The 26198-nt window shown below is 60.0% G+C and overlaps 1 protein-coding gene across 1 annotated transcript; it reads right to left on the reverse strand.

Moving 5' to 3' along the window:
* Positions 1-1933: 1933 nt before the first annotated feature.
* On the reverse strand, positions 1934-23211 carry Cplx1 (complexin 1). Its single transcript, XM_076865053.1, has 3 exons — positions 23171-23211; positions 6280-6455; positions 1934-2420 (listed from the first exon to the last, which is right to left on the reverse strand). Exons 1-3 carry the CDS (start codon positions 23199-23201, stop codon positions 2223-2225), a joined length of 405 nt encoding a protein of 134 aa, XP_076721168.1. The 5' UTR covers positions 23202-23211; the 3' UTR covers positions 1934-2222.
* Between the last annotated feature and the right edge of the window lie 2987 nt (positions 23212-26198).

The raw sequence follows: 26198 nt of genomic DNA on the forward strand, positions 1-26198 counted from the left end.
TGCCAACAAGTGGAATGACTCACTGGGAAGCTCAGTAGTGTCCCCTGGAGGCAGTGAGAGGGGCTGTGGGAGATGCTTCAAGTGGTTGGAGGAAACCATGTTCCCTTTGAGACCCCACCCTGCACCCAGGAGGACCCAATGGGTTGGGACTCCTGTGGGGGCCTTTCTGCCTTCTAACTGGGCAAGGTTTGCTGGAAGGTCCTTGTGTGGGGAAGGTCACAGAGCATCCAGATTTGCTGCCTCCCTGGAGAGGGCCCCCAGAATGAGCAGTCATACACCTCAGGGGGCTGAGTGTCAAGCAGATTTGTCATGGCAGGAGAAGCAGACCAGCTAGTTCTCTGGGCTGGGATCCAGGTGCTTGTCCCAGGCTGGAGAGCTGGCAGTTCCCCCAGTGCTGCAGGGAGGAGGGAGGACTCAGGACAGGACCTTTGAACAAGGCAAAAATTGGGGGGCCCACTCCTGGGCAACAGAGTGATCTGGACCCTGAGGCCTGGGAGAGCTTTGGGAGGGAGGAAGCCTGTCACCGTCAGAAGACTTGGCAGGTGACCTGTGGGGCCTGAAGGGGTACGTCTGCCCTTGGGAGATGGGTGAGGATCTTGGGGACAACTTGTTTTTGCTGCAGCAGGAGCCGAGGTACTGCCTACCAAGCAGGGCATAGGCGCCCACAGGTGAAAGGGACGCTCAGGCTAAGTGGGAACTCTGGAAGCAGTAGCCACATGGCATGAATCACTGTTTATTGGCTGTGATTCCATCTGGAGAGAACACACTGTGAGGGCCCCCAGCATGCAGGAGGAGGCGCAGGGACAGACGGACAGGTAACACCCACAGTCTACGGTAAGCTTGGCGGCCAGGCGCCCCATGTGCTGGGAACAGGATGCGGGGTTAACACGAGAGAACGCCCAGTCTGCTCAACGTGTGATAACAGGCATTTTAAAAAGACGCGGACCCCAGAGGCGCAGGGGCGGCGCAGGGTGCCAGGCGAGCTCTCCCTGCCACAGACAGAGGGGCGTTCGTAGTTAGTATTGCAGTCTAATTGTTATGGCTTCTCTAAAGAGCTATGTAAGGTCATGAAGGCCCCAGGCCACGCCCCTGGCCAGCAACTCGTGGACACTTAATGAAGTTTTGATGTGAACAGAAAGGGCCAGGGGACCAAGACAACTGGCCTTTCGGTGGAGATAAAACTCATCAAATACAGAGACCTCATTTACCTGAGATTCAACGGATTGTGGTGCAAATTAAACAGGATGGAGGCAAACAGGGATGGGCGGCTCGAGGTGGCCAGGCCTTTTGGCTAAACTCCACCGGGTTGCACGAGGGACCAATTGGTGGCCCCAGCCCAGGGCCCACACCCTCCGGCCACCAAGACCGTCGGTCCCGCACCTCGGGCCTCCCTAGCTCTGGAAGGTGGGAGTGGAGTGGGTGCCTACCGGGTTCCCCGGGGAACAACAGCCACCCCCATGGAGGACAGGCCACCAGGGAGAGGCCCGACTTGGTGCGTGCTACAAAGGGGTGTCTAGGGACTAGAGGATTGTCTGAGAATCCCACAAACCTATTGCTTTGTTCCCCGTGGCATGGTATTCCTTAGAAGAGAGGGACAGAGAATTCTGGGGCCGCAATGGAGAGGCGGGGGTGGGGGGGTGGGCAGCCAGCGGACAGGAAGACGGAAGCAGGGTCCAGTGACCCAGGTTGGTGCATGGGGTAAGGGCTTGGAGCTTGGCCGCCCTCAGGAGGGGCACAGGCACCAGCTGCTCACCCCCCAAACCCAGCCCAATCAGCACAACCAGCTCCGGCCCCCACTATGGCTGTGCTCCTGAGTTTGAGCCCCCACAAGTGCCACCCATGCAGGGCTGTTGCACCCAGGGTCGAGGGGGTGACCCTTGAGGTCCCTGACCTCCACCTGGCTGGGTGGGCGGCAAACGCAAGGACAGTAGTGGAGGGTGGGCCGACCACCAGCAGGCAAAGGAGCATGGAGAGGGGCACGGACTGCAGGGGCCCCGAGTTGCGCCCTTACCCAGGGTTGGGGGTGTTGATGGCAGTGCGGGGAAAGGGTGGAGGCTCCCGAAGCGGGAGGGGCGCAGGCAGGATGGACCTAGGACTATGGCTTATATTGGCATTGGGGGTGCTGTTTCTGCTCCCGATGTCCTTTCTGGGCCTCCGCAAGGGTCTGTCTGTACAGGGGGCGGGGCGGGGGCTCCAGCTCCCGGCGCTGTCCAGGTCGGGCGCTACTTCTTGAACATGTCCTGCAGCGGCCCAGGCAGGTACTTGATGACCGTATCCAGGATGCTCTCATCCTCCTCCTCCTGCTCGTCCCCGCAGCCCGGAGGGATGGCTTTCTTGGGGCGAGTCAGGCTGCCCTCGGAGTTGGCCTCCATAGCCGCCTGTGCCTCCGCCTCACGCTCCTCCTTCTTCTTGATACCATACTGCAGGGAGAGGTAGGGAGGGCAGGTCAGGCAAGGGGCTGTGCTCATATGGTCCTGCCTCTGTGGGGCTCACCAGGCAGAAAGGGCCAGGGGATCGAGACAACAGCCTGCACTGGGGGACAAGCCAGGGACCCAGAATGTGCTCCAAGTGGCTGAGAAAGGCCTGAGAGGAAGCCCCCAACCCACCACCCACTGGAGGACCCATCAAGGAGAAGTGATCCCACCACAAGGGGTCCCTGTGGGGGAGGGAAACCCAAAGAACAGAGGAGCATCTAAAAGGCACTGGAGGTGGGGCATAGCCTGGGCAGGTGTGGGATCCAAACCCATTCTTCCAGCCCTGCTCCCTGAAGCCTGGAGCCCAGCTCCAGAACCAGAGCCTTCTCTGTAGCCTCCCATCCCAGTCCCTTGTCCTCCATCTGGTCTCATACCCCCAACTTGGCCAAGGGCCCTAGATGCCAGTGAGCTGTTCCTGCCAGAATGCCCTGGAATCCCACTTACGTGTGACCTTGGCCCACACACCTGCACGTCTCGGCCTACCCCACTTCTCATCTCCTGGGTCTGTCCCAAAGTCTCTTGTTTTTTCCAATGCTAGGAGAAAAGCCCAGGGCCTCAAGCATGCTAGGCAAGCACTCTACCCCCGAGTCCCATCCCCAGACAGGAGCTTACCCAGGGGCCCAGGTTGGCCTCCAACTTGCCAAGGAGCTAGGATTGCATGTATGAGCCACTGAACCCAAGTGGAAACAGGGTATTCACAGATGTAATAAGGTAAGGATGGAGATGAGATCATTCTGGGTTTGTGAGGCCCTAAATCCAGTGACAGTGGCTTTGTAAGAGACACCTTGACCAGAGGTTGCCAACCAAGGAGAGGTAAAGGGGGTTTTCCTTGTCCTCTCAGCCCCTCTCATCTTTAACAGAGGTGGGAGCGGAGGGTCTCAGTGACAGGTGAGAGGGTAGCCCAAGAACATGCTGACCGGGATGACCTGCCAGCACCTTACAGCACCAGGAGCTCAGTGGGGTGGGAGAACAGCAACGGGCACTCATCACACCCACCTAGGTGGCCTCCTAGGATAGCCTTGCCCCACACAGGCGGCAGCCTGGGGCCAGAAGGGGAGGGGGGAGATGTGTGTGGGCTGGACAGAGATGCAGCCAGAAACTAGGTCAGGCCAGCACACAGATGGGACTGGCTCTGCAGCACCCCAAGAAGAGAACCTGGGAGCCACTAGCCAGCTCAAGGGCCACTGGTCAGACCACGACAAGGCCCCAAGGGGCTGACATTGGAGGTCAGACAGGCAGTCCTGAGAGCTCTGTTGAGAGGCCACAAGTGCCAATCTATGACTGGAGCCCCAAACATGACCACCCCGTGGAACCTGTCAGCATCCGCACAAGCTCGGGCTGAGCCTTGAGCTAGCACAGGGGACCCAGGGAGGGAGACTCTGGGTGGGCACCCACACAGGCTAACTCCTGCCAGAGCCTCATCTCCTTCCCAGAAGGAAGGTTCTGGCTCAGCCACCTTACGTGGGTGGCTGGAAGCACATGCAAATCAGTGGTTCGTATGCAAATCCAGCAGCTCACACACAAACAGGGGGTGGACATGCAAATCAGGTGAGGATATGCAAATCAGATGGTAAGCATACAGATCAGGTTATGTGTATGCAAATCAAGCATGGGTGTGCCAGGCTCCCCTCCTGGCCCCAACACACTCCACAGCTTTGTGATGGGGACTGAGGGTACTGCTCTAGGAAAGATCTCCACCACCTGAAACAGACCCAAATGGTATGCCCACCTCTCTCCCTCTGTTGGAACCTGGGTCACTGGAGGCTCACAGATTCGGGAGCTGGGCTCAGCCCTCAGCTCCATATCTTCAGGAAGCCTTAGACAGCAGCTTGCCCACCCCCCAGCTCCTGAGATGGGGTACATGCCACCCAGGGGAGGCTGGGGACGTCAGGGCCAGTGAGCAGCAGGGTCTGGCCAGCAAGGGCATCTGGGGAGGCACAACTGACTGGCAGGGCTGGGTTTTCCACCTGTGGGGAACAGGGCATGGGGCACCAGCTGCAAAGGCCCAAGGTCAGGGCCTGTGCCAGCATCAGGACGTGGGTCTGGGCAGCAGGTGTGAGGATGGGTGCCCACCACCTCCTGAGCTCCCTGCTGGGTGGGATCAGGCAGCACAGCAGGGCTCCTCCTGAAGCTCCTGGCGCGAGGGTGGGGGAGTGGGGGGTGCGGGGCGGGGTTAGGCCTCTGTAGATTCTCCCTGCTGGACCACCCTCCCCTTTGAGCCAGAGTGCCTAATTTTGAGGTTGTAGCTTCAGTGTTCTCCATGTCTCTTCCCAAATCCAGCCTGGTGCATGCTTGCTGAACTTGCCGGAAGATGAATTTCTTTAAAATTTCCAGGAAACAAGGAAACAGAGTGGAGAAGGCACCGGCCTTTTCCTCTACCTTTCCTCCTGACCCTGAGTTCTGCATATCCCACCACACCATCCCTGCCTCCCCTCGGCTCTGTGCTCTCCACCATCACTGTTCCCTGTCTCTGTCTCTTCCTGTTTGCCTGTCTCTCCTCTGAATGGCTGTCTCTGTCTGTGACTCCCTCTCCCTTTTCCTCCCACCCATGCCCTCTCCTGATACACTGCCAGCCAGGACACGGCCGAGGTGGGGTCTGCCTCCCCACCTACCTCTGACTGAGGCCCAGCCTGACTCAGGCTGCAGCAGGTCAGGTCTGTAGGGCCAGGGAGGACACATGAGCTGCTGTCCAGGAAAATCAGCAGGTGCTTCCTGCAGGACCCCAGAAACCATCCAGGGACTAGGGGGGTGTTGTGACAGAGGAGGGGGTGTCACTGGGGTGTACACGGACAGGGCTGTGTGCTGTGCAGGCTCCTGGGGCAGGGTGGGGAGGGGAGCCCTTGAAATGGCCCTTTGTGGGCCCTGGCTGTGTCTGGCTGTATCACCTACACCGACCCACTTCTTCTGCCCATGTCTAGTTTCTACGCAAGGCTCAGCAGAGCTGGCTGTCTCCAGGGTCTGAGCCGTCCCACCCCCAGCCTGGGCATCACAGGGAGTCTGAGCCAGAGGACTACGGCAACACCCCCACCCCATGTTCCTGGCCACCAGGCCTATGGCACTCAGAGCTAGGCACTAGACCAGCTGCAGGAGGGACCCAGGAAAAGCTCTGTCCCAACCTAGCCCAAGCCCACCTCTGTGTGGGAGGCAAAGATCCACACTGGGCACATGGGCCATGGGTGGCCTCATGGCCACTCTGCCCCACCCAGCCCCACCCAGAGACCCTGGACAGAGACCCCTGTTCCCACTGCTGCACCTAGTTTCCCCCAACCACTGCAGGCCCACAGAGGGGTGGGGCCTCTGCCCTCCTCCAAGGTTCCTCCAAGCCTCCACCCCATCTGCAGGGAGGAGGGTGGACACACAGGGCTGTGCTCCTGGGGGGGACGGACCCAGTGGCAGTCAGAGTGCTAGACACATGGGCCTCTCTGCCAACACAGCCTTGAACTCAGAGCCCACTCTGCCCCTATTTCCCACCTGTGACAAGGATATAGTCCTCTCCGCAACCCCAGGTCAAAGGTCACCCGAGAACTCAGAAGCAGACATGACTGCCCGTCACAGCTCCTCAGACCTCACTGCCCAGCCACCTATAGACCCAAAATGTTGGGCCCCCTCCCTGGGGGTGGACTGACCCCAAGGGAGGCCAGGGTCCTGCCCACGCCCTCCTGCAGGGCTCTCCTGGCCCCGGGAGAAAGGGCCAACCTTTCAGGAGCAGGAGGGCCAGCCCACGGCAAGCCCCTAGTACAGATGAGACCCCAGGACTACGTCCTAGAGCCTGTGGTGACCCGCTGGCGGCCCAGGTGGTGCCCACCTTGTCGCGGATGCCCTGTCGCATGACCTCGCGCTCGGCCTCCATCTTGGCATATTTGGCCTTGCGCTCCTCCTCCTCCTGCCGCAGCGCCTCCTGGCGCTCCTCCTCCTTCTTGGCGGCATCAGGGTCCTTCTCCTCGTCACCACCCAGCATCTTCCCCATGTCCTTGGTGGCTCCTGGGGACAGAAAGGCAGAGTCAGGCCACAGGCCTGGCGCCCTCCAATGGGGAGGGCTTGTGGTCGGCAGGTACAGTGTAGCCGCGCATGTGTCTCTGAGCCCCCGAGTGCTGGCCTGTGTCCTCCTGGGCCCCGTGTCCCATAGAGGGTGGCCTCCAGGTTGTGAGCAGAAGGGTGGCATGCAGACACCAAGTCTGGGCCAGGATGGCAGCAGCAAGGACACTGCCTGGCACCGGCACCAAGGTCCCAGTTCCTGCCCTGCCAGCCACCACTGTCCTCACAAGCTCCTGATCCTCAGGCCCCAACATGGCCCTGATCTCCTGTGTCATGGGCCACAGGACAGACTATAACACAGCCCACACCACAGGTGCCAGGCAAGCTGTGGCCCTGTGGTGGCTCTGGGAGCAGGGCTGGGCATCACCCAGGAGGGGGCCTACGTCACCATAGCAGCAATCTGGACTGCTTTTGTGCAAACCTGCCTCTAGAACAAGCTGATTCACACTGAAATGAGGGAGGCCATTAGCTCTCCCCACTTTGGGAAGTGCTGGCACCTTATAGTGTCTCTCCCCCCACTCCCCTGAGGGCATTGTAAGGGCAGCTGAGCCCTCCCATGGGTGCTCAGCTCTCTCTCTCTCTTTTTTATTTTTTTCCTTTTGGTACCGGGGTTTGAACTCAGAGGCACTCAACCACTGAGCCCCTAACCCAGCCCTATTTGTATTTTATTTAGAGACAGGGCCTCACTGAGTTGCTTAGTGCCTCTCCATTGCTGAGGCTGGCTTTAAACTCCTGCCTCAGCCTCCGGAGCCACTGGGATCACAGGCATGCCAGGTTGGGTGCTCAGCTCTTGACACAGCTCAATTGGGGCTGCTACAAATTAAACTGTGGAGTTGAGACAGAGTTAAAAATAGACAGGATACAAATATGTAACAATAAATCCCATCCACAGGTATAACTACAATGCACAGATAAAAAATAAGGGAAAAATAAATAAACACAACCCAGTCGCTCCTTGTGGCTGGTGGGTTCCCTCGGACAGCACACCGCTCCCCCTGCTCTCCAACAGTGGCCAGAGTTTGCACAGAACCTGCACCAATGCCTCCAGGGTAATCTATGCTTTCAGGACAACTCAGGGCTTTCCACATGTTTTTGATCCTCGATTGGCTAACTCTGGCAAACGTGGGATGCTGTGTCTGTGAGAAAGGTCCGTAGCTGAGGCTGTTGGAACCACCACAGCCCAATTCTAAAGCAGAGAAACAGGAAAAGGGCAATTTCACCTCACCCTGAGAGAGGTGAGAGCACCTGCGGTAAGGACCCAGGGCAGGGCTCAGCTGGCACAGGCCGCCTTCCTGGAGGCCCCACCAAGCAGCCTGAGGAACAGGGCAGGGGCGCCAGTGTCTGAACGTCCCTGGAGCCCTAATGACCCCCGCAGAGCTCCACAAGACCCCCGAGAGCTCACAACCCTGCCCGTCCATTCACAGCAAGCTGGGCACAGAGGACACAAACTGCTTAAGCATAAATTTGATGAGGACACCTGTAGCTGAAGATGATATCATCCATTTAAAGTCTAAGGCTGGGAGAGACACCGGGTCCTGGTGGATGGTGACATCATGAAGGTGTCCATGGCCAGCCTGTCGTCATGAGCAGCCTTCACACCTCCAATCCAACCTCCAAGTCCTCACAGCCTCTGTTTTTGGAGTCTGGACAGAATTCAGGTTCACATAGCAGAATAAATGCCAGAGAAGCATGTGCCTTCAGGGGAAAGCGACTCCCGGGACTGGGGACATCAGGGGCAGAGGGGCACTGGGTTCTCTGGCTGGAGGTGTCCCAATATGCTCATGTCCATTGCCGTTGCTGGGGAAGCTCAGGCTCTGTGGGGAAAGAGGCCACCACGGCCGTGGGGAAGGCACCCTGCAGAATCTAGCACACGTGGGCTCCACACATCACACACTCCATGGAGGGACACAGGGACACGGGTGTTAGGACCACCACAGCCCTAACACCACGCCTCTGTACATGGCTAGACACACTGCCCAGCCACCTATAGTGGGCAGCGGACACAGCCCAAGGGTCTCGGTGCACCCAGGGCAGGGGACCCCAGGCATCCCGGAGGGTGGGTGGGGGACACCTGCAGATGGTCATGTCACAGATCCCGCTGCAGGAAAGGGAGGCGGGAGCTCTAGGTAGGCACAGCAGGTTCCTGTGGTCGAGGAGGGCAGAGGCTGCATGCCAGGCTGGCATGGAACCAAGCCAGAAACGTGTCGGGGGCCTTTCCAAGTCTCACAGAGTTCTTAGAAAGATCAGTCAGAAGTTAGTCTGCACCACAAGGGAAGACCCCCAGGCCCACCAGCATGACCACCACAAAGCAGAAAATAGGAAGTGCGGGCAGAGACGCACGGAGAGTGGCACCCTCATGCCTCGACAGAGCAGTGGACGTGGCCAGCAGCTCAGAAAGAAATCGACACAGCAGCAAAGCTGCACTGAGCAAGAAGCCAGCAGGTGCTCAGGGCAGTCCTGCCAACTCCCCGTGTGAGGCCTGGAGCAGAGGTGGAGGCTGGGCTGGCTGGAGGAGAACATTCTGGAAGCAGAGTAGCTGGCTGCATGGCACTGTGGCTGGGCTCTTGCCACTGAGCCCTGCACGTAAGCAGACTGAAATGGTAAATTCCATGTCATATGTATCTTATCACTATAGAAAGAGAAATGTAAATTCCAGATGACTCATAACTCTGTCTCCCACAACAGCCAGCCTCAGAGACTCAACGTGCTTCTCAGAGTCAGCACACCTGGCCAGACAGGGCCTGGCCCAGGAACAGCAGGACAGACACCAGATGCACCAGCACGTGTGGAGCCCAGCACGGCATCTATAGTGAGGCTCCAGCCCTGTAGAACCAGAGGGTTGGGCTCGCCATGCAGTCCTGAGCAGGCAGGTTCCTGACAGCTGGGGACCAGGGCCACACTGCTCCCTCAGCCTCCACAGAGGACAGAACCTGGAGCCAACAGCAGCATTGAGCCTCAGAAGACAACAGCCCAAAGTCCTTGGCGCGGGATGTGGCTCTGCAAACCGGGGCAGGCAGCAAGTGTGAGATGCCCCGCAGCAGGGGAAAGAGCTGGGAATACTGTAAACAGAAAGTGGCTGGGTAGGGATGGGCGGGGTAGGGCTGGTGAGCTCTCCCTTCTCCTCTGCAAGGGGCCCAGGGCCAGCAGAAACAGCCGCACGCTCTGTCCTAACACACCACAAGCTGAATGAAGTACATTCTCCAAAAATGTAAAAAGCAACGATCTCTAAGAACTCACAGATGGGATCTTTCAACATTGACGAGAAGATAATTCCCATGATATTTAGAATGTTCTTGGAATGGAGAAGACAGAAGGAAATCCTCTGGGTTATTTCTGTGAAATTAGCATACAAGCAGTGCTAACAATCAACCCAGAGTCAGACAGCGAGACAGAGACAGCGCAGGACCAGCTCCAGCCTGCGTCACAGCGCAGATGCCACCAGAGAAGGGGCAGCAGTCTGCATCCCCAGGACTCTACAGGAAGACAGCCAGGGACTCTCTCAGGGCCTGAGAGCGGCTCTTACGACAGTGTCCTGCGCCTCCTGACCCCACACTGTCCGGAGGCGCAGCCACCATATCAGCCGCGTGCCCCACGTGCTACTCCGGGCACCCCACGCCCCCAGCAGCTTTCTGCTTTCTGCTCCTGCAGACTCGGAGCTGACAATGTCCTGCATCCCCACTGCTGGGGCCGGGCAGGGATGGGCGGGGTAGGGCTGGTGAGCTCTCCCTTCTCCTCTGCAAGGGGCCCAGGGCCAGCAGAAACCCCTGCCCTGCCTGTCCACTGCCCTCTCTCTCTACACACGGCCAAGGGGTTCAGTGACAGAGGGGCCCATGACACAACCGTGACAGAATTGCCACAAACAGGGACAGGTGTGCTATGGGCACAGAATCCACTTTTATTTTTACTTGCTTTTTGGTACCCAAGGTTGAACCCCAGGTGCTGGGCCACTGAGCCATGTCCCCATGCCTTTTTACTTTCTATTTTGAGAGAGCATCTTAGTAAGTTGCTGGGGCTGGCCTGCAACTTCTCATCCTCCTGCCCAGTCTTCTGAGTCTCTGTGGTTACGGGCGTGCAACACCACACCAGCTAGAACCCCTTTTTAAGCAGCCGCATGGAGGTGTGAGCGACACTCGGCACCCTGTAGGGCTGGGGCACTTGCACACATCTTGCAGACATCCTGATGGAGACGGTGGGCCAGGGGCCCCTCCACCCCAGCGCCTGACACTGCCTCCTTCAGGACATCACAGTTCATGGCCGGCGGCTGGCTCAACGGCTGCAAGGGCTCCCCTGTGGAGCTGCACTCATGCAGAGTGTTGCGGCCCTGGCCGTGGTCACCCTGTGGACACACCTGCTTGCCGGCAGCTCTGCTGGTGCCCATGGGGAGGTCAGTGCACTACAGCTGCCTGTAAGTTCTGAGCAAGGGATGGTGCGGTTGTGCAGTGAGTCTAGGTTTCACCTCTAAGGAACTGCCACGCTTCCCCCAGTGTGGTGTGCCCAGCCTGCCTCCCCACAAACTGACCACCTGCCGCGGCCTCTCGGTCCTCACTATCCTGAGTAGGTGTGATGTGGCTCCTGGTTACAGTTGAATCTGTATTTCCCTCATGACTAAGGAGGCTGAGCATCTTCCAGTGAGTCTGTTAGTCATCCTCATCCTCTTTGGAGAATATAGACCTCATGGTTTGTATTCTCAAGAATAAACTGTTTAAGAACAGCCACAGCCAGGCACAGTGGCCATGCCTGTAATCCAACAGCTCAGGAGATAGGACTGTAAGTTCAAGGCAATTTAGCACAGCCCTGTCTCAAAATAAAAAGGGCAGGGGATACAGCTCCATAGTCAAGTTCCCCTGGGTTCAGTCCCTGGACAACAAAGAAGGACGGGGGGAGCTTTAAGGAGAATGGCAGGGTGGCTCGGCAACTCTGCTCCCACCCAGGACCCCAACACCAGCACCCCTCAGGGGCCACTGCAGTGGCTGAGCAAGTGGACACTGGGTCTTCTTGGTTTCTGCCCCCACTCCTCCGTCATGGCACTCTGCCTCTGGGGTCCTCACGGTCCCAGGAGCACCTCTCAGAGCTCTGCCCACTGTCTCTCAAAAGGGCCTCCCCACCGCGAGGCTAGACTTACGGCGTCCTCCACTCACGCTGCCCACGCTAACGTGGGCCCAGGAGCCCGCTGACAGTCTCATCACACAGATTCCCCTCTAAACACTGTGTCCATCTCCCAGTGTCCATCTACTCACGGTACTTTCTGCTTCCCCTGGGGTTGCCATTGACCCCCTGGCTGTCCAGGAAGCCTGTCGCTCAGATCCTGGGGCTCAGGAGGTGGGCCAGGCCAGGGCTGGGGCCAGAGCCATGTTGAGGGCTGGCCACCAGCCTGGCCCTTCCTGCAGCTTCCTCCGCTGCAATCTGCCAGGGTGGGATAGAGGGCCACAGGCTAAAAGCCAGCAACAGAGCCTGATGTCGATGGCAGAAGCCTCTGAACTGTGAGCAGAGAAACCTGCTTCCTCCAGGCCAGGCCTGCAGTGTGAGTCATGGCTGGGAAGGTCAGGGGCTCCTTGCACTTCTTCCTCTGTCCCACAGTAGTCAAGGGACACCCTGTGCAGCCCTGGAACCCAATACCTTGTGGGGCCAGCTTCACCACCCCACGCGGGTGACTCTCAGAGCATGTGGCATGTCCACAGTGGCTGGATGGTACCAGTGCTGCCCAGTCTCACACTTGCTCACGGTGCTCGGCTCTGGGCCTCTCCAGGGTGGACCTGGACTCTCACCCAGGACCCAGTGTGTCCATGTTTCCTGTGTTCCTGCGGTGGGAGCTCAGCTCCATGTGGAGCTGGGCAGGACAGCTGTGTCTTTGGCCATGGACGTGACTCCTTCCTGGGGAGGGCTCCTGCTGGCCGCGCAGCTCTCTGGGTGGATGCCATGGCATCTCGTGTCCCCTCTCTCTGCTAGTCTTTGTCTCAGGTGGGCTTTCTGCAGCTCCCAGGGCTGGAGCTTAATGTTTTTACCCAATTTGAAAAGCTTTGCCTTTTAACCAGAGTTTCCAAAGACAAGGAAGCCTTGGGTCTTGTACCAGGCAGCGCAGGGAGCAAGGCACAAAGGGCTCTGCCCACCCACACCCTGGAGGCCAGACAGGAGCCCGTGGGTCCCAGCAGCTGGCCCCGGTGCAGGGCCCGGGACACACCAGGAAACCAGCACCTACACCCCAAGAGGTGGGCGTCTGGGCCAGTCAGGCGTCGCCAGGCCAGCGCACCCCGGAGGGAAGCCGGACCACAGAAATGCACGGGGCTTGGGATGGAAGCCAGAGGCAGCAGAGCAACTCTGTGAGGCCCTTTCCCAAAAAATAAGGTGAGACCGATGTGCCACTGGACCGGCAGCTGTCTGCCCAGGCCTTGTGCTGGGGCACAGTGGGGGGCATGTACATCAGATAACCCCCAGGACGACTGGGGATCTGAGCCCACCTGTGGATGCTCCAACAGGATATGTCCTGAAGGACCAGCCACCAGGGCCACAGCTGTACCTCCAGATGACAGGAGGGGTGGGGCTCAGATCAGCATCTGCCAAGCTCACACTGGGGCCCAGGCTCAGCTCCCAGCAGCACAGGAAGTGAAAAGGTCACATGTGCTCTAAAGAAAAACGATGGCAGATGGCCAGCAGAGCTGCCGCCCTCTGCTTCCCACACAGCACCACCACCTGGGCTGCGGTGCTCACCTGCACCCGGTGACCCTCAGAGTGCTGCGCCAAGACCCCCACCACAACCGGCAGAAGAGCTGTACACATGCTGACCGAGGCGGGGCAGAGAGCAGGGCGCCCGACCACACCGTTCCCAGAGGCCACGGGCAGCATGAGAGCAGGGCCACAGAGGCACCAAGCTGGGTGGGGGCCGATGTGCAGGCCAGAGCAGACAGAGTAAGCCACTGGCCACGCACAGCACCCGGCGAGGCCTGGGCTGAGGCATGTGGGAGGCCACGGGCTCCCCTCCCTGGAGACCCCAGTGCCCAAGCCCTACTGGGATATCCAGAGGTCACTTCCTTGGAGAAACAGAACGGACATGCCCAGTTAACCAGTCCCCAGGTGTTGTGCAGGGCAGGGGACCATGGAGCTGCAGGTGGGCAGTAGGGAGACCTATGTCCTGAAAGAAGAGTCCTCATTCAGCCCCGCCCATAGCTGCTTCCAACGGTGGTCCAGCTCCCCAGGATCCTTCTTGAGAAGTAGAACCACAGCCCCACAAAGGCCATAGAGTCTGCCCAGGGGGAAGTCCCTGAACACACCCATGTCGGTCCCCTTCAGAGCCCAAGTGCCCCACAGGAGCATGACGGACTGCCAGCCAGGTTTCCCCCGGCACGTGGAACGCGGGCATGCACCTGGACACTCCCAGCAGGAAGCAAACCAAACAAACACTCAGGCCAGGAAAGGACAGGAGGATACAGCGAGGCATTGGAAGTCCAATGCCACGTCCACACTGCTCAGGCCAGTGCCGGAGGCCAGGATCTGCCACCTCCAATGCTTCCTATAAACAGAGCACCAAGGCTCAGATGAGAAGGAGCCCAGCTTAGTCCCCAGGAGTGAAGAACACTTGAAATTACCAATGGAGAAAATAGAAATCAGATTGTTAGAAGAAAAAGTTTTGGAACTATCCCAGAAAGTAGAATGAAAGATGTCGACAGAATGTCAGGAAGCAGCAGTGCCAGGAGCTCCAGAGAGGGTAGCAGCAGGGCAGAGACAGAGCCCACAAAGAAGCAATGGGAACCGGGCTCCCAGACTCCAGGCTCACACCAGGGGGTGGGCGAGGCAAGGCCTCCAGGCCTGGTGGTTTCTCGATGCCAGCAGAGAGATATGGGTTGCACACAAGCCCTGGACCAGAACCGGCTCCAACTCCCCTAGCCTCAACGTGGTCTAGAAGAGCAGAGAGGAGCCTCAAAGTCCAGGGGACTCTTCCAACCTGCAGTTTTATACCCATAAAGATCCCTCCTTACCACCCACGCACCTGTCTCAGAAAGGATAGGCACACAAACAGCTCCGCAGTGACAGTACAGAGCCACCAGTCAGAAGGAAGGGCAGGAAGGTGCTCAGGAGGGAGAGATGCCTACCCTGTGGCTGGCACGGTTACCTGCGTAAAAAATACTGTGCCGGGGGCTGCTGCCAGGAGAGGGAGGGATCCAAGGAGCCCAAGGCTAACCACGAACAGACTGAGGGCTTGGTGAGGCTCAGCCACACGTCTGTCCGGCTCCTCGGGGGCAGTTTTACAGTCCAGTGACTCAGCCATCAGCTGAGGGCCATGGGGAGTGTGATGCCCTGAGCATCAGAAGAAACCCGTGAAGCTCCTCATCCTAAACAGAGGGAGAGGCTGCGGCCCGAGTGCGGCCGCGGGCGAGGATGTGCCCGCTCCTCCTTCCATCCTGGCTGAAATCACCGCTGACTTCAGAGGCCACAAGTTGCGAAGGTACTCAACAAAACTCCCTAAGACCTGCTGACTCAGGCCTCAGGGCCGCAGGACTAGCCAGTCCCCACACCAGGTTGTCCCTGGATTCAGGCCACACTTATCCTGAACCTCATCACCAAAGGACAAGCTTCCACCAACCCTGCCAGACGGACAGAGTTCCCTGAGCAGGCAACTCCAGGGTCAGAGGGTGCTTCGGGAGGAGCTGGAGAACCTGTGCAGCACCCAGAGGGGCCTCTGCGGCCAGGGGGCTGGTGGCCAGGGGGCCCCTGCCTGGCGACCCACCCAGCCCTCACCCTGCTACTCATTCATGCCCTTTAAAATATCCCAGATCACGAGGCCATCCTGCAGCCTCCACAGGACGGGGAATCCACTGTGGAGTTCACGGGCAGTCGCCTCCGGCCACTCAGCTCCCCAGCCTGGGGCATCCTGGGGTCCCGCGTGAGTGCAGGCCAGGCCCAGGACAGGCTAGGCAGGGGCAGAGGCCCATGGCAGGCCCAGCAGCTGCTTCCACATCAGAGTTGGGCATTTCTGCCGCTGTCTCCGCTCTCTACAGTGGAAGTCACTACTTTTATAAGAATATACTTGTGTGTTAAAGGTGTTTGTAAATATCACTTGTGTGACCAGAGCCGAGATCAAGACGCTTCCCACCTATTGAGAAAAGAGAGGTCGTGGGAAGCCTCCACCTCTGCCCTCCAGAGAGCCAGAGGTGGGAGGAGCAGGAGGACGGGGCCACTCCTGCCACCCAGCCCCTCCGAAGGGAGCTCAGCCAGACCCGCCTCAAAGGGAACAAAAGTGCTGAGCAAGGGCAGCTCAGTGCAAGGCACCCTGGGTTCACCCCAGGACCAAAAAGTGAAATAAGATAAGTAAACACAGGCTGTGCTGTGGCTCCATGGTGGAGCGCCCGCCTAGCACACGTGAGGCCCTGGGTTTGATTCTCAACACCACATAAAATAAATGAATAAAATAAAGCTATTGCATCCATCTACAACTAAAAAATAATTAAAATAAAATAATATAAAGTACAGGGAAGGGGCTGGGGCTGTAGCTCCGTGGTAGAGCACTTGCTTCGCGTGCGTGAGGCACTGGGTTCGATCTTAGCACCACATTAAAAAATAAATAAATAAAACAAAGATTCTGTCCATCTACAAATAAAAAAAAAATGTTTAAAAAAAAGGACAGGGCAGCCAGAAGGGAGGCCTCTGAATGTCTCACACAAAGAAGTGGCACGGGTCTGGCGGGGGCATTGGCAGTGCCCTGTGTGACACCAGACACGGGCCATGTCCTGCACTGTCTCCGGGTCCTTGGCCACCAGGAATGAAAAGACACCTGCTGGCTGGCTCCCTGACAAGGACACGGCGCCCCTGGCCCCTCTTGGCAACTAGAGCTGCCGTGAGGGTTTAAAGGGTGTGGGGTCTTAGAAACAGAATTCTGTTCCTGTAGTAAGAAGACATACGTGGAGCCTGTAAGGGAGCATTGTTTTACAGTTGTAGTTGGACACAGTACCTTTATTTTGCTTATTTATTTTTAAGCGGTGCTGAGGGTCAGACCTACTGCCTCACACCTGCCAGGCAAGCACACTCCCACTGAGCCCCAGCCCCAGGCCTAAGGAAAAATTTTTGCAAGTTAAGATGACCAAGGTCAGACCCAAGATGGGCTGCAAGCCTCCTCACTGAGCACAGGCCCCATGGACAGAGGTGGGCTACTCTGCAGGAGGCCAAGCCAGGCACCCAGGGCCTGCTGGTTTAGCTGGAGGAGCAGTGGTCCAAGCAGAGTCCAAGCAGAGCCCAGAGGGGCGGTTCCAGGCTAGGTACAAGGGGCTTTTAGTTGTGGGTATAGAGGGGGGCCTGACTGGTTGCCGAGGCCAGCTGAGCACCTGGGCTCATGGGGACCCCTTCCCGTAGCTGGAAGCACAGCGACCACGGTGCCAGGCTCTGCAGAGGAATTTTAAGTGAGGCAGGATGCCAGGGTCTCTGGGTGTTGGCCACTCAGGGCAGAGGAGCTCTACAGCCACCCTCCACGTACCACTCACTCCTTCGAGCCCCCAGGCCCTGGCTGCCACCCTCCGGTTTCCTCTGGGAACATCCCCTGGTCAGTTGCCCATCCCTGGCCATCCAACAAGTCGACCCTGTGGCCAGAGAGGGTGGGGGACAGATGACCAGGTCAAGGAGACAGAGGCTGGGCAGGCCAGGGCTGCCATCCAGCAGGCCCCTCCGCCTCTGATTCTCGGCCCACTGGTCAAGGTCAGAAGACCCCTCCCCTGCGTGGCACTGAGGCAGCTGCCGGCCCCTCTGAAAGCTGGGCCTGCTGGGCCCCAGTGCCAGGCCCTTGTTGGGGGGCACTTGGACAGTGCTGTGAGGCTGAGGCTGCTGCGCATCCTGGTTACCTGCTGACCCGATGCTTGGCCCTGGCCCCCCTGGTTCCCCCACCCTCACCTTGACCTGTGAGGATGGCCCGGGGCACCCTGCTGGGCAGCTCAGACGGTGCAGTGTCCAGCCCTGCCAGTCCTGGGGGCAGGGGATGGAGGCAAAGCCTGGTCTCCCTGCTGCTGGTCTGGATTGTGCCCCACGTGCCAGGAGCCTCTCCCCTCCTCTGCTCCCGTGGTCTGCAAACCCTCGTGTGCTGGCCTGAGACCGCTCCACACCCACGGCACGCTTCAGGGAGGCCTCCTTCAGAGGCCTGCCCAGCCAGCACTGCGTCCTTGCCCATGGAGCTGGGCGCCAGGCAGTGTCTGATCTTGGCCTTTGGGAGAGGACAAAGGAGACAGGCGAGATGAAAACGCCAATCAGTGAACCCAAACTGCCAGGCATGGCGACAGATGGCACAGCCACCAGCCTCAGGATGGCCGTCACCTCCCTCCACTCATGCTGCCACTCATGGGACCGGGCACCAGCTCTGGTGGGAAAGATGGCAGTGCCGCCTGACACCTCTTCTGCAGAGGGGGCAGAGGACAGAGTTGGGCAGGGCCCTTGGGGGCCCTGGAGAGCTCCCACAGGCTCAGCGCAGGGGCCTCCCTCCCGCAGCGTGCAACCAGCTGGGAAATGTCAGAACACAGAGGCCAGGAGCAGGTGCTGCGACAACCAGTCCTCCACCTCCCAGACTGCAGTCTGCACCCAGGCCCTGCACCCAGCACCTACATCCAGCACCCCAAACCAGTTCCCAGCACCTAGCACCTGTACCCAGCACCAACACCAGCACCTAGCATTAGTACCTAGCACCCAATACCAGGACCTGCACCCAGTGCTCAACATTGCACCCTGCACCAACACCTGCACTCATCACCAGTGTTCCTCATCCAGAACCAGCATCTGCACCCAGCATCAGTATTTAGTAGTCAGCACCAGAACCCAGCCAAAGCACTCAGCACCCAACACCTGTGCCTAGCACCAAGTACCAGATTTGTACCCAGCACTCAACATTGACACCTAGCACCAGTACCTGTACCCAGTGCCAGTGCTCAGCACCCAGAATCAGCACCTAGCACCTCAGCCTCAGAGCCCATCCCTATTCCCATGGGAACATTTTTGAGACCCCTCACATAGGAGCTACTAAAACAACGTTTTACACCCTGCTAGGTCATTAACTCTGCAAAAAGGAAATCAGAGGCCCTGGTCCTATGGAACAGAGGGGGAACCATGTTTACCAGATGCAGGAGGTGAGGAAATGTGGCTCAGCAGTGTCACTGGACACCCCCAGGGCACCAGCTGGGGACAAGGACAACAGTGAGAAACTGGGAGCCTGCAGCAGAGGCAGGAGAAACGGGGCCTGACCGGGCCTTCCACAGCCCCTGCCAGAGTCCCCCTCCCGGCTGTCCCTGCAGGCTGCACCTCTGGGAGTCCCCAGCCAACGGCAGGGCAGTTCAGAAGGACTGTGTCCTGCCCCGTGCCACCTGGAACAGGAGCCTCAGCACCCCCAGGGGCTGGGTGGAGCTGGAAGGAGGGCCTCCCCTGGCCCAAGGGTACAGGGGTGCCACATCCCCTGGCCCAGCCCTCCTTGGCCCCTGGCTGGTGGCATAGGGTGGGGGCCTGGACTTGCAGCTGTTTGAGGCATCGCGGATCCCCGCCCGTCCACCCACCCCCAGCGGGGGATGTTGGCAAACACTGCTGAGAGCCCCCACGCGGGCACTGTCAAAACACAGCTCGCATCCCAGCCAGTTTCCTGCCAGCCAGTGAGGGAACCAGCCAGCCTTCGTGAGCTGCACCCTCCGGAGGGGAGGGGAGCTGCAGGGCTGCGGAGGGAGGCTCTTGCCTGGAGTGTCCTTCAGGCTGCCAGGGATCTGGGGCAAGAGGTGCTTCTGCCGGCCAAGGAGAGCGGCATCCTCAGAGAGGCCCAAGTGTGAGTATTTCACTCTCAAGCACTTAACCTGTGGAGGAGGAGGACACACCTGTCGCAGGGGCTCAAGGTTGGGGGTCCTGGAAATTAGTACTTCCCTTCTTGAGTGTTAGCCCTCTAGCCAGGGACGCCTAAATGGAAACTAAGAGTCTCCACTAACAGAGCGCTGAACAGGTAACAGGCTGTGCCTCAGCGCCTCCCTGGACTGGTGATGCAATGTGGGGGCAGCAGCAGTCACCTTGGAATCAGAGGAGCAGGCAGAGTGGAAAGCTACACTTAGGGCACCAAAGCCACCTGACCCCTGTCACCCACATGAGCTGCTCTCCCTCTGGCTCTGTTACTGCCCTCCGAAAGCAATCTCCTCACCTGGAACTATTCACATGCTGCCCAGTTCAGCACACAGCTCCAGTGTCCTCCCAGACACCTGAGGACCTGGGCCTGGGCAGCATCCCTCGACCGCCCAACTCAGGGACAGCCAGGGAGGCCTCAACACATAGAGCTGCTGAGACCCAATCAAGGGAAGAGTGGACAGGAAAGGGTCCAGCAGATCAGCCCGTCCAGGCCCTGGGAGTGGGACAGGACAGGGACATGCCTCATCCTTGACACAGAGCCCAGGGTGCTAGGCCCAGGGCAGACTCCCCATAAGACACTGTCCACAATGACCATGCTGGGGGGTCCTGGAGCTGCCTGGACAGTGTGGGCTAGCACTGTCCAGCCTGCCCTGGCCCCTGAGGTCCTGGCATTCACACATGCTCACACCCCCGTCCCATCTCTCACCCACCAGGGCTCCACATCCCTGCACCACTCCCGAGGACTTGAGCATGCTCTGGACACAGGGGGTCACACCAAGGTGGTGTGGCAGAACGAGATCATCTGGGCCACCACCCGCAATGCCCACTCTCCCCCTGGTGAAAACACAGCCCGGGGCCCAGGCCATCTCCAGCCATGTGTGCCCTATGGCTCAGGAGCCAGTCCCAGGTCCTCACAGATGAGGCCAGAGCACCTGGCCACCTGCAACAGGACATGCCATCCTGGACCTGGAGTCCCAGAGGGGGCAAAACCACAGGAGGTGGCCTGTCCCCACAGAGGGTGGCAGAGGCCTGAATGACGGCCATGATGCACCCTGGGGGTCCAAGGCCTGCTGAGGCCACAAGGGCCTTCTCCTACGAGAAGAAACGGCCTCAGGCTGGATGCCAAGTGCCCCAATTTAGTCCCAAGAGAACTCTCCTCCCAGCCCTGCCTGGCCATGGGCACAGGATCCCAGGGTGCCCACGAGGGCCAGGCTGGCAGTGTGGTCAGACCTGCCAGGCAGCACTGCCCTCGAACCGTGGCCTTAAGGGTGGCAGGTGTCAACCCATAGCACACTGTGAGCCCCGAGGGACATAGGACTGCCCAGTTCTGGGGACGTGGACTAGAGGGGCCTTGGAGTCAGCTGCTCCCTCAGGGCACCTTGGTGGTGACAGGTGGGGAAGGCACTTCAGGGGCCATGAGAATGCAGTGCAGGAGACACTGGTGGCTGTGTGTGCAGGGACCGTGGTGCAGAGGTCACAGGACGTGGCGAGGCCAGGGACGGTAACTGGGCCATTGGGCTGGGTGGGAAGGAGGGTGGGAGAGGCCTGCCAGGCTGAGCTTGGCAGACGTGGTACCAGCTCTGTGTCAGCTGACCAGGGAACGGGCCCGGGCTGGAGGAGGCACTGCTGGCCAGGCCCTTCCCCACACCCTGCAGGCCCACCAGCTGGAGCAGCTGCACAGTCTGCAGCCTGCCCTGGACACGTCCACCAGCTCAGGGGTGTGTGCAAGGGCTGGGTCTCCCTGGAAAGGAGGGGCACTGTGTGTCCATGGCCCAGCCTGATCCAGAGTCCATTCCTCCCCCATCTAGGGCCCTGCGTTGCAACAGGACATGCCATCCTGGACCTGGAGTCCCAGAGGGGACAAGACCAACAGAGAGGGCCTCGTATGTGCAGAGCCTGTGGCCTGCGACCTCAGCTGCTGCCCCGCACCTTCTGTCCCCACAGGAGCCTTGCCTGAGACTCAGGGACAGAGCAGACAAGACCCTGAGACATATGTCCCCTGGCCACTCCCTCCTCTCAAAGGACACAGCTTGCAGAAGAGAAGAAAGATTGAATTAGGCAGCATGGCAGTGAGGCCTGTCTGCAGCGGGTCACCAGGACCCAAAGTCTCCCCAGGCACCTCCTGCGTGAGCCTCTGTGTGGTCCTGCCCGACTCTGCTTCTCAGCTTGAAAGTCTCATTCTCGGCAGCTCCGTTCCCCGTCTGTCCCCCTGCATCCTGAGTGCATTTCTCTTTCTGTTCCTTGGTCTCTGTTTCTGGGCTGCTCTTTTCTTTCCTTTCTTGTCCCTGGCTCTCTGGTGGCTTCCTGGGCCTCTCCTGCTCTCCCACCTGCCGGTTTCTCCGGGTCTGGGGCTTGGTCTGTCCCTTGGGGTCTCTGCCGACCTCTGACCTTCATTGTGAAGCTGTCCCCCTTCCTCCATCCGTCCCAGTCTCTGTCTCTATCTTGCTCACATGCACTCTGAGCCCAAAGTGACGCCCGCAGGGAGAAGACCTTGGAGCCAAGACAGGTTGCCAGAGAGCCTTGCCTGCTAGCCCCGCCCAGCGCTGGCCACTGCAGTCTCCACAGCAGGAACACAGAACAAACCCAGAGTTCTCTGCACCTTGCGCAGCCTGGCACCCAGCATGGGGCCGCAGCCCAACGCTCGCCCACTGGCCACCCCCAGGGCTCCCACGGAGCTGGCACAGCCCGCCCTGGCACCACTGCAGGAAAAACTTTGGGCTGACATGGAACAAAGAGGGACTCCCGGCTGGCAATCACCCGCTAATTCCAGCCTCGCAGACAGCAAGTCAGAAGGCTCAGTTTCCCTAAAAGCCCACCTCAGGCCTGAATTAGTCACCTGATTAATTATCTGTGACAGCCTGGGATGGGCTGGTGGAGCCCGGGTCCCTCCCGATGCAGGGTGCCAGCCTGTCCCTGAATCACGTCTGGTGACGCGGTGGTTGTTGGAAGCCACGCAGGGCCAGGATGTTCCCCATGCAGGCCACCAAGGGAGTGGGAGAACTGGGCACTGGCCACATGTTCCCCTCACAGGGAGCTCTGGGCACCAAGGGAGCTGAGGGGCCAAGAGTGGACAGCTGTGGGTGGACTTGAGACCCAACCAGGACAGTCCCAAGACTCTGTGGGCCTGAGCTGACTTAACGGTCCTAATCAAGTACACCTGTGCCAACGTGGACCAGACCCTCTGTCCACTGCCCTGGCACCCCAGTCAGGGACTTAGCCCACTATCTTCTAGCAGCTTCCAGTCCAGGCAGCCTCTGGCCACAGTGATGGCCCTGGGCCAATGGGGACAGGGCTCCTTCAAACAGCACTCTGCAGGCTGCGGGAGCCTGCCCTTCCCAACATACACAAAGGAGGCCACAGAGCTGTCCTATCAGTTCCTGTGTCCAGTTAGCCATGCCTCTGTGAGGACGGTATGGCTCCCTATCCGCATGAAACCATGGAGCCCAACCCCACAGCAGGCAGACCCCACACCTCTCCTTGACTTTCTGGGGCTCTGCTACAGGACCAACTCCAAGCCGACCTTTGGGTGCTGCTTCCCCAAGTGCGGGTGCGGCTGCTCAGCCCTTAAGAGGCTCTGTCCTACCATGCCAGGGGCAGCATGGTAGGACAGAGCCTTCCTCCATCTCCAGTCCCCCAAGGCTGCCCAGGAGGCTCAGAGGGGCTGGCACGAGGGTGCTGCCTTGGCCTGTGTGAAGTCCGAGGTGGCCGTGGGGCCCTGCTGTCTGTGCCAGCTGGGAGACACATCTCTGGGTGCCCTGTATCTGCCAGTACCCTCCCTGGTGGCCCAGTCCCACAGCCCCCTCCCTGCCTGTCCCACTTCTTACCTCCCAGGGCCTGTTTCATCACAAACTCCATGGTGATGGCTTGATTCCTTGGGACCACTCCTGGATCTCACATTCAAGAGGGGCAGGTGTCCTCTACCTAGGGGAGAGTGCAGAGTCACAGGCGCCCTGACAAGACCTTCCCCAGAGACCATCTTCATCCCCCTCCCCAGCACCCTGTAGGGCACCTGGAGAGTGTGTGTGTGAGGAGGCGTCTGTCCTCACACCAGCCAGGATGGCAGGTCCAGCTCTGCAGGTGCACCCAGCTCTGAAGGCTGCTTTCAGCAGCAGCTGCAGGGAGGAGGGCTGCTCCCAGCCCCGGGCACTGCTCAGAGGAGCTGGCGCCAGTCTGCGCGCAGTGGGGGCAGGGCCCAGGGGGCGTTTGAAGGTCACTGCTCTGTTTCCCAGCACAGGATGGGGCTGCTCAGCCTCCTTGCTGGTCCCTGGACAATGGGGCAGGGGTCTGTCTGCGGGGTGGAGAAGGGTCAGGATGGGCAGGCCCTGAGTGGTGCCCTTTGGGGAAGGTGGTTTCTGGTCAGTGTCAGGAGGCCAGTCTCTGTCCCTGGGGAGATCCCAATGCCTGCAGCAGGAGGATGAAGTTGAGGGGACAAAAGGCAGGGGCCAGCCTTTCAGTGGGAGTGGGCAGATGGCCCCCACCTGTGTCCCTGTGAGGTCAGTGGCCAGCAGTGAGTGCCCAGCTGGGTGGATTCTGGTGGCCAGACCTTCTTGCAAAGCCACAGCCTTGCAGTGCCCCTCTTTGTGAGGATCTCTCCTCTAAGGGAGCCCCAGGTCCCTAGGGATCCATTGTTTCATGGTTTTCCCTCTGCAGACCACGGAGACCGCGTGGGGACTGGGGACGGTGGAGGGCAGGGATCTACCCCGTAAGTGCTGGCGCACAGGGCGCCTTTGCCGCAAAGCCTGTTCTCTTCCAAACTTCTCCCCTGGCTCCTGGGGGAGGGGACCGCGGGCCCAGCCGCAGAGAGGTGCGGGCGCTACGGGAGCTGCGGCGAGAACCGAGAACCGGTGGCTCTCGGGCTCAGGGCCGCCGCACCCTCGGCTTCGTGAGAGGCCTCGGGCGGCGCGCGCCAGGGATAAGAGAGCACCGGAGAGGGGCGCGGATTCGCTGGAGAAGCGAGGGACCCCGGGCCGATTCAGCACCGCGCGGCGGACAGCGCCCGCTCAGCCAGGCGGGGCCGGGCCTGGGAAGGGACCCAGGAACCCGGAGCCGGGGCGCAGGGGAGCCGGGAGCCGGGGAAACCCGAGCCGGGAGCCGGGAGCCGGGGCGCGGAGCGGGCGGCCGGGCTGCGCGGGCGCGGGTTACCTTCCCGGGCGGGCGGGCGGCGGCGGTCAGCGGCAGCGCGCGCTCGGGCCGGCCGGGTCCATGTGGCGCCTGGGCGCTGCGGCGGCGGCTGAAGGGCACCGCGAGGAGGGCGCGTCACGCCGAGGCGCCCCCGCCCCCCGCCCGCGTCCCGCATGACGAGGAGGGCGGGGCGCGGCGGTTCCGCGGGCGCCAGCGGGCTGGGCGGGGGCGGAGGCAACACCGCGCCCCGGGGTCTCTGGTTCCGTGCCTGGGCGACTTGGCTCGAATCCCACCCGTGTCTGTGGGAGTGCGGGGCACCGACCCCAGCCGCGGGGCCTCGAGACCCCTCGGAGGGCAAGGGCATGGCTGGGGTCACCGTCTCCACCTAGCCCGTGGCCCGGAACGGGGTTCCTGGCGAGCGGTCCGGCCCTGCAGAGGCAGGATGGGCAGGAGCTGCCTCAGATCCCAGACCCACCGAGACCCTCGCGGGAGGGGCCCTCCTCCAAGCTGTGAGCTGTGCAGCGGAGCTGCCAAGGTTGGCTTCGGAGGACAGAGGCCAAGAGACCCTGCTGCCCCACTCCCAAGCCTGGGGAGCTGGAAGGAGTGGGGGGTACTTCTGAAGGTCACAGAGGACAACTGGGTGCTCATTCCCCCAGAGAGTCGCAGTAATCCATCGGGTCAGCTGCCCCTTCCCCTGGCCCATCTGCTCCCCACCACTGCACTGCAGGCTGGTGGGTCGCTGCAGCCCCTGGCCCTGCAGTCCCTGCAGTTCCCGGCCTGGCATGGCTTAGCCCTGGCCTTGGTTGCTTGGGGCCACCTAGAGCTGCTCAGATTCCTGAGGAGCCTGGCTCCAGGCCAGCAGGTGGTGGTGGACACTGCATTAACTTGTCCCTATTCCCTCCAGCCTGAGTCATTCCACTGAGCATTACCGACCCAGGGGAGACCATTCCCAGGGGGCCCCATGTCCAGGACCCCAGGAGCCCTTCAGCATGTGGCTCCCTCTGATAAGTAAGGTTTCTGCACTGAGTCTGGACCAAGTGGAGGGGGGTCCGCAGGACCCACAGCACCCCAGAGGGCCAAAGACACCCAGTGACCACCCCCGGACCCTGGCTGACCACAAGAGGCACTGTCCCTCTCAACTCAGTCTCACCTCACCCTCACCCTGCACGTTAGAGGATGGGTACACAGACCCCATCCAGTCCAGGTGGCTGCTCTGTGGAGGTCCTTGTTCCCCGTGTGCTGGCCTGGCCATCAGGGTACTCAGAATCTAGGGGGAGAGGGGCAAAGGAGAAGAATTAGTCCAGGTAAGAGAGTGGTCACTTCTTTCCCCACGCACCTCTTCTCTCCACCTCTCCTCTCCAGCTCTCCATCAGGTGGAACCCACCCCACAGAAGACCCCAGGGTGACCTCCTGAGCCCAGGATATGTCCCACAGCTGACCTCAGCTACCTTTATAAGACACCTGGCAGGGAGCTAACCCAGTGTCTTAAGATGGTCCACTCAAGGTTAGGGAGGATAGGGTCCTCTAGTTAGGAATGCAGGGCATCAGTGCTGGACTTCAAGGTCAACTGCACCCACTGCACAGCCCAGGCCTGGGGGAGCACCACCCCCCAACCATCTCTGCTGGACTTTGAATTCTGACCCCCACTCCCTAGGTCCCTCTAGGTCCCTGTGTCTATCTGTCTGTCTGTCTCTGTTTTCTCTTTCTGTCCCTCTCTGTCTGTCTGTCCCT

This window comes from Callospermophilus lateralis, unplaced genomic scaffold (assembly GCF_048772815.1).
Source record: "Callospermophilus lateralis isolate mCalLat2 unplaced genomic scaffold, mCalLat2.hap1 Scaffold_9847, whole genome shotgun sequence".
Taxonomy (NCBI): domain Eukaryota; kingdom Metazoa; phylum Chordata; class Mammalia; order Rodentia; family Sciuridae; genus Callospermophilus; species Callospermophilus lateralis.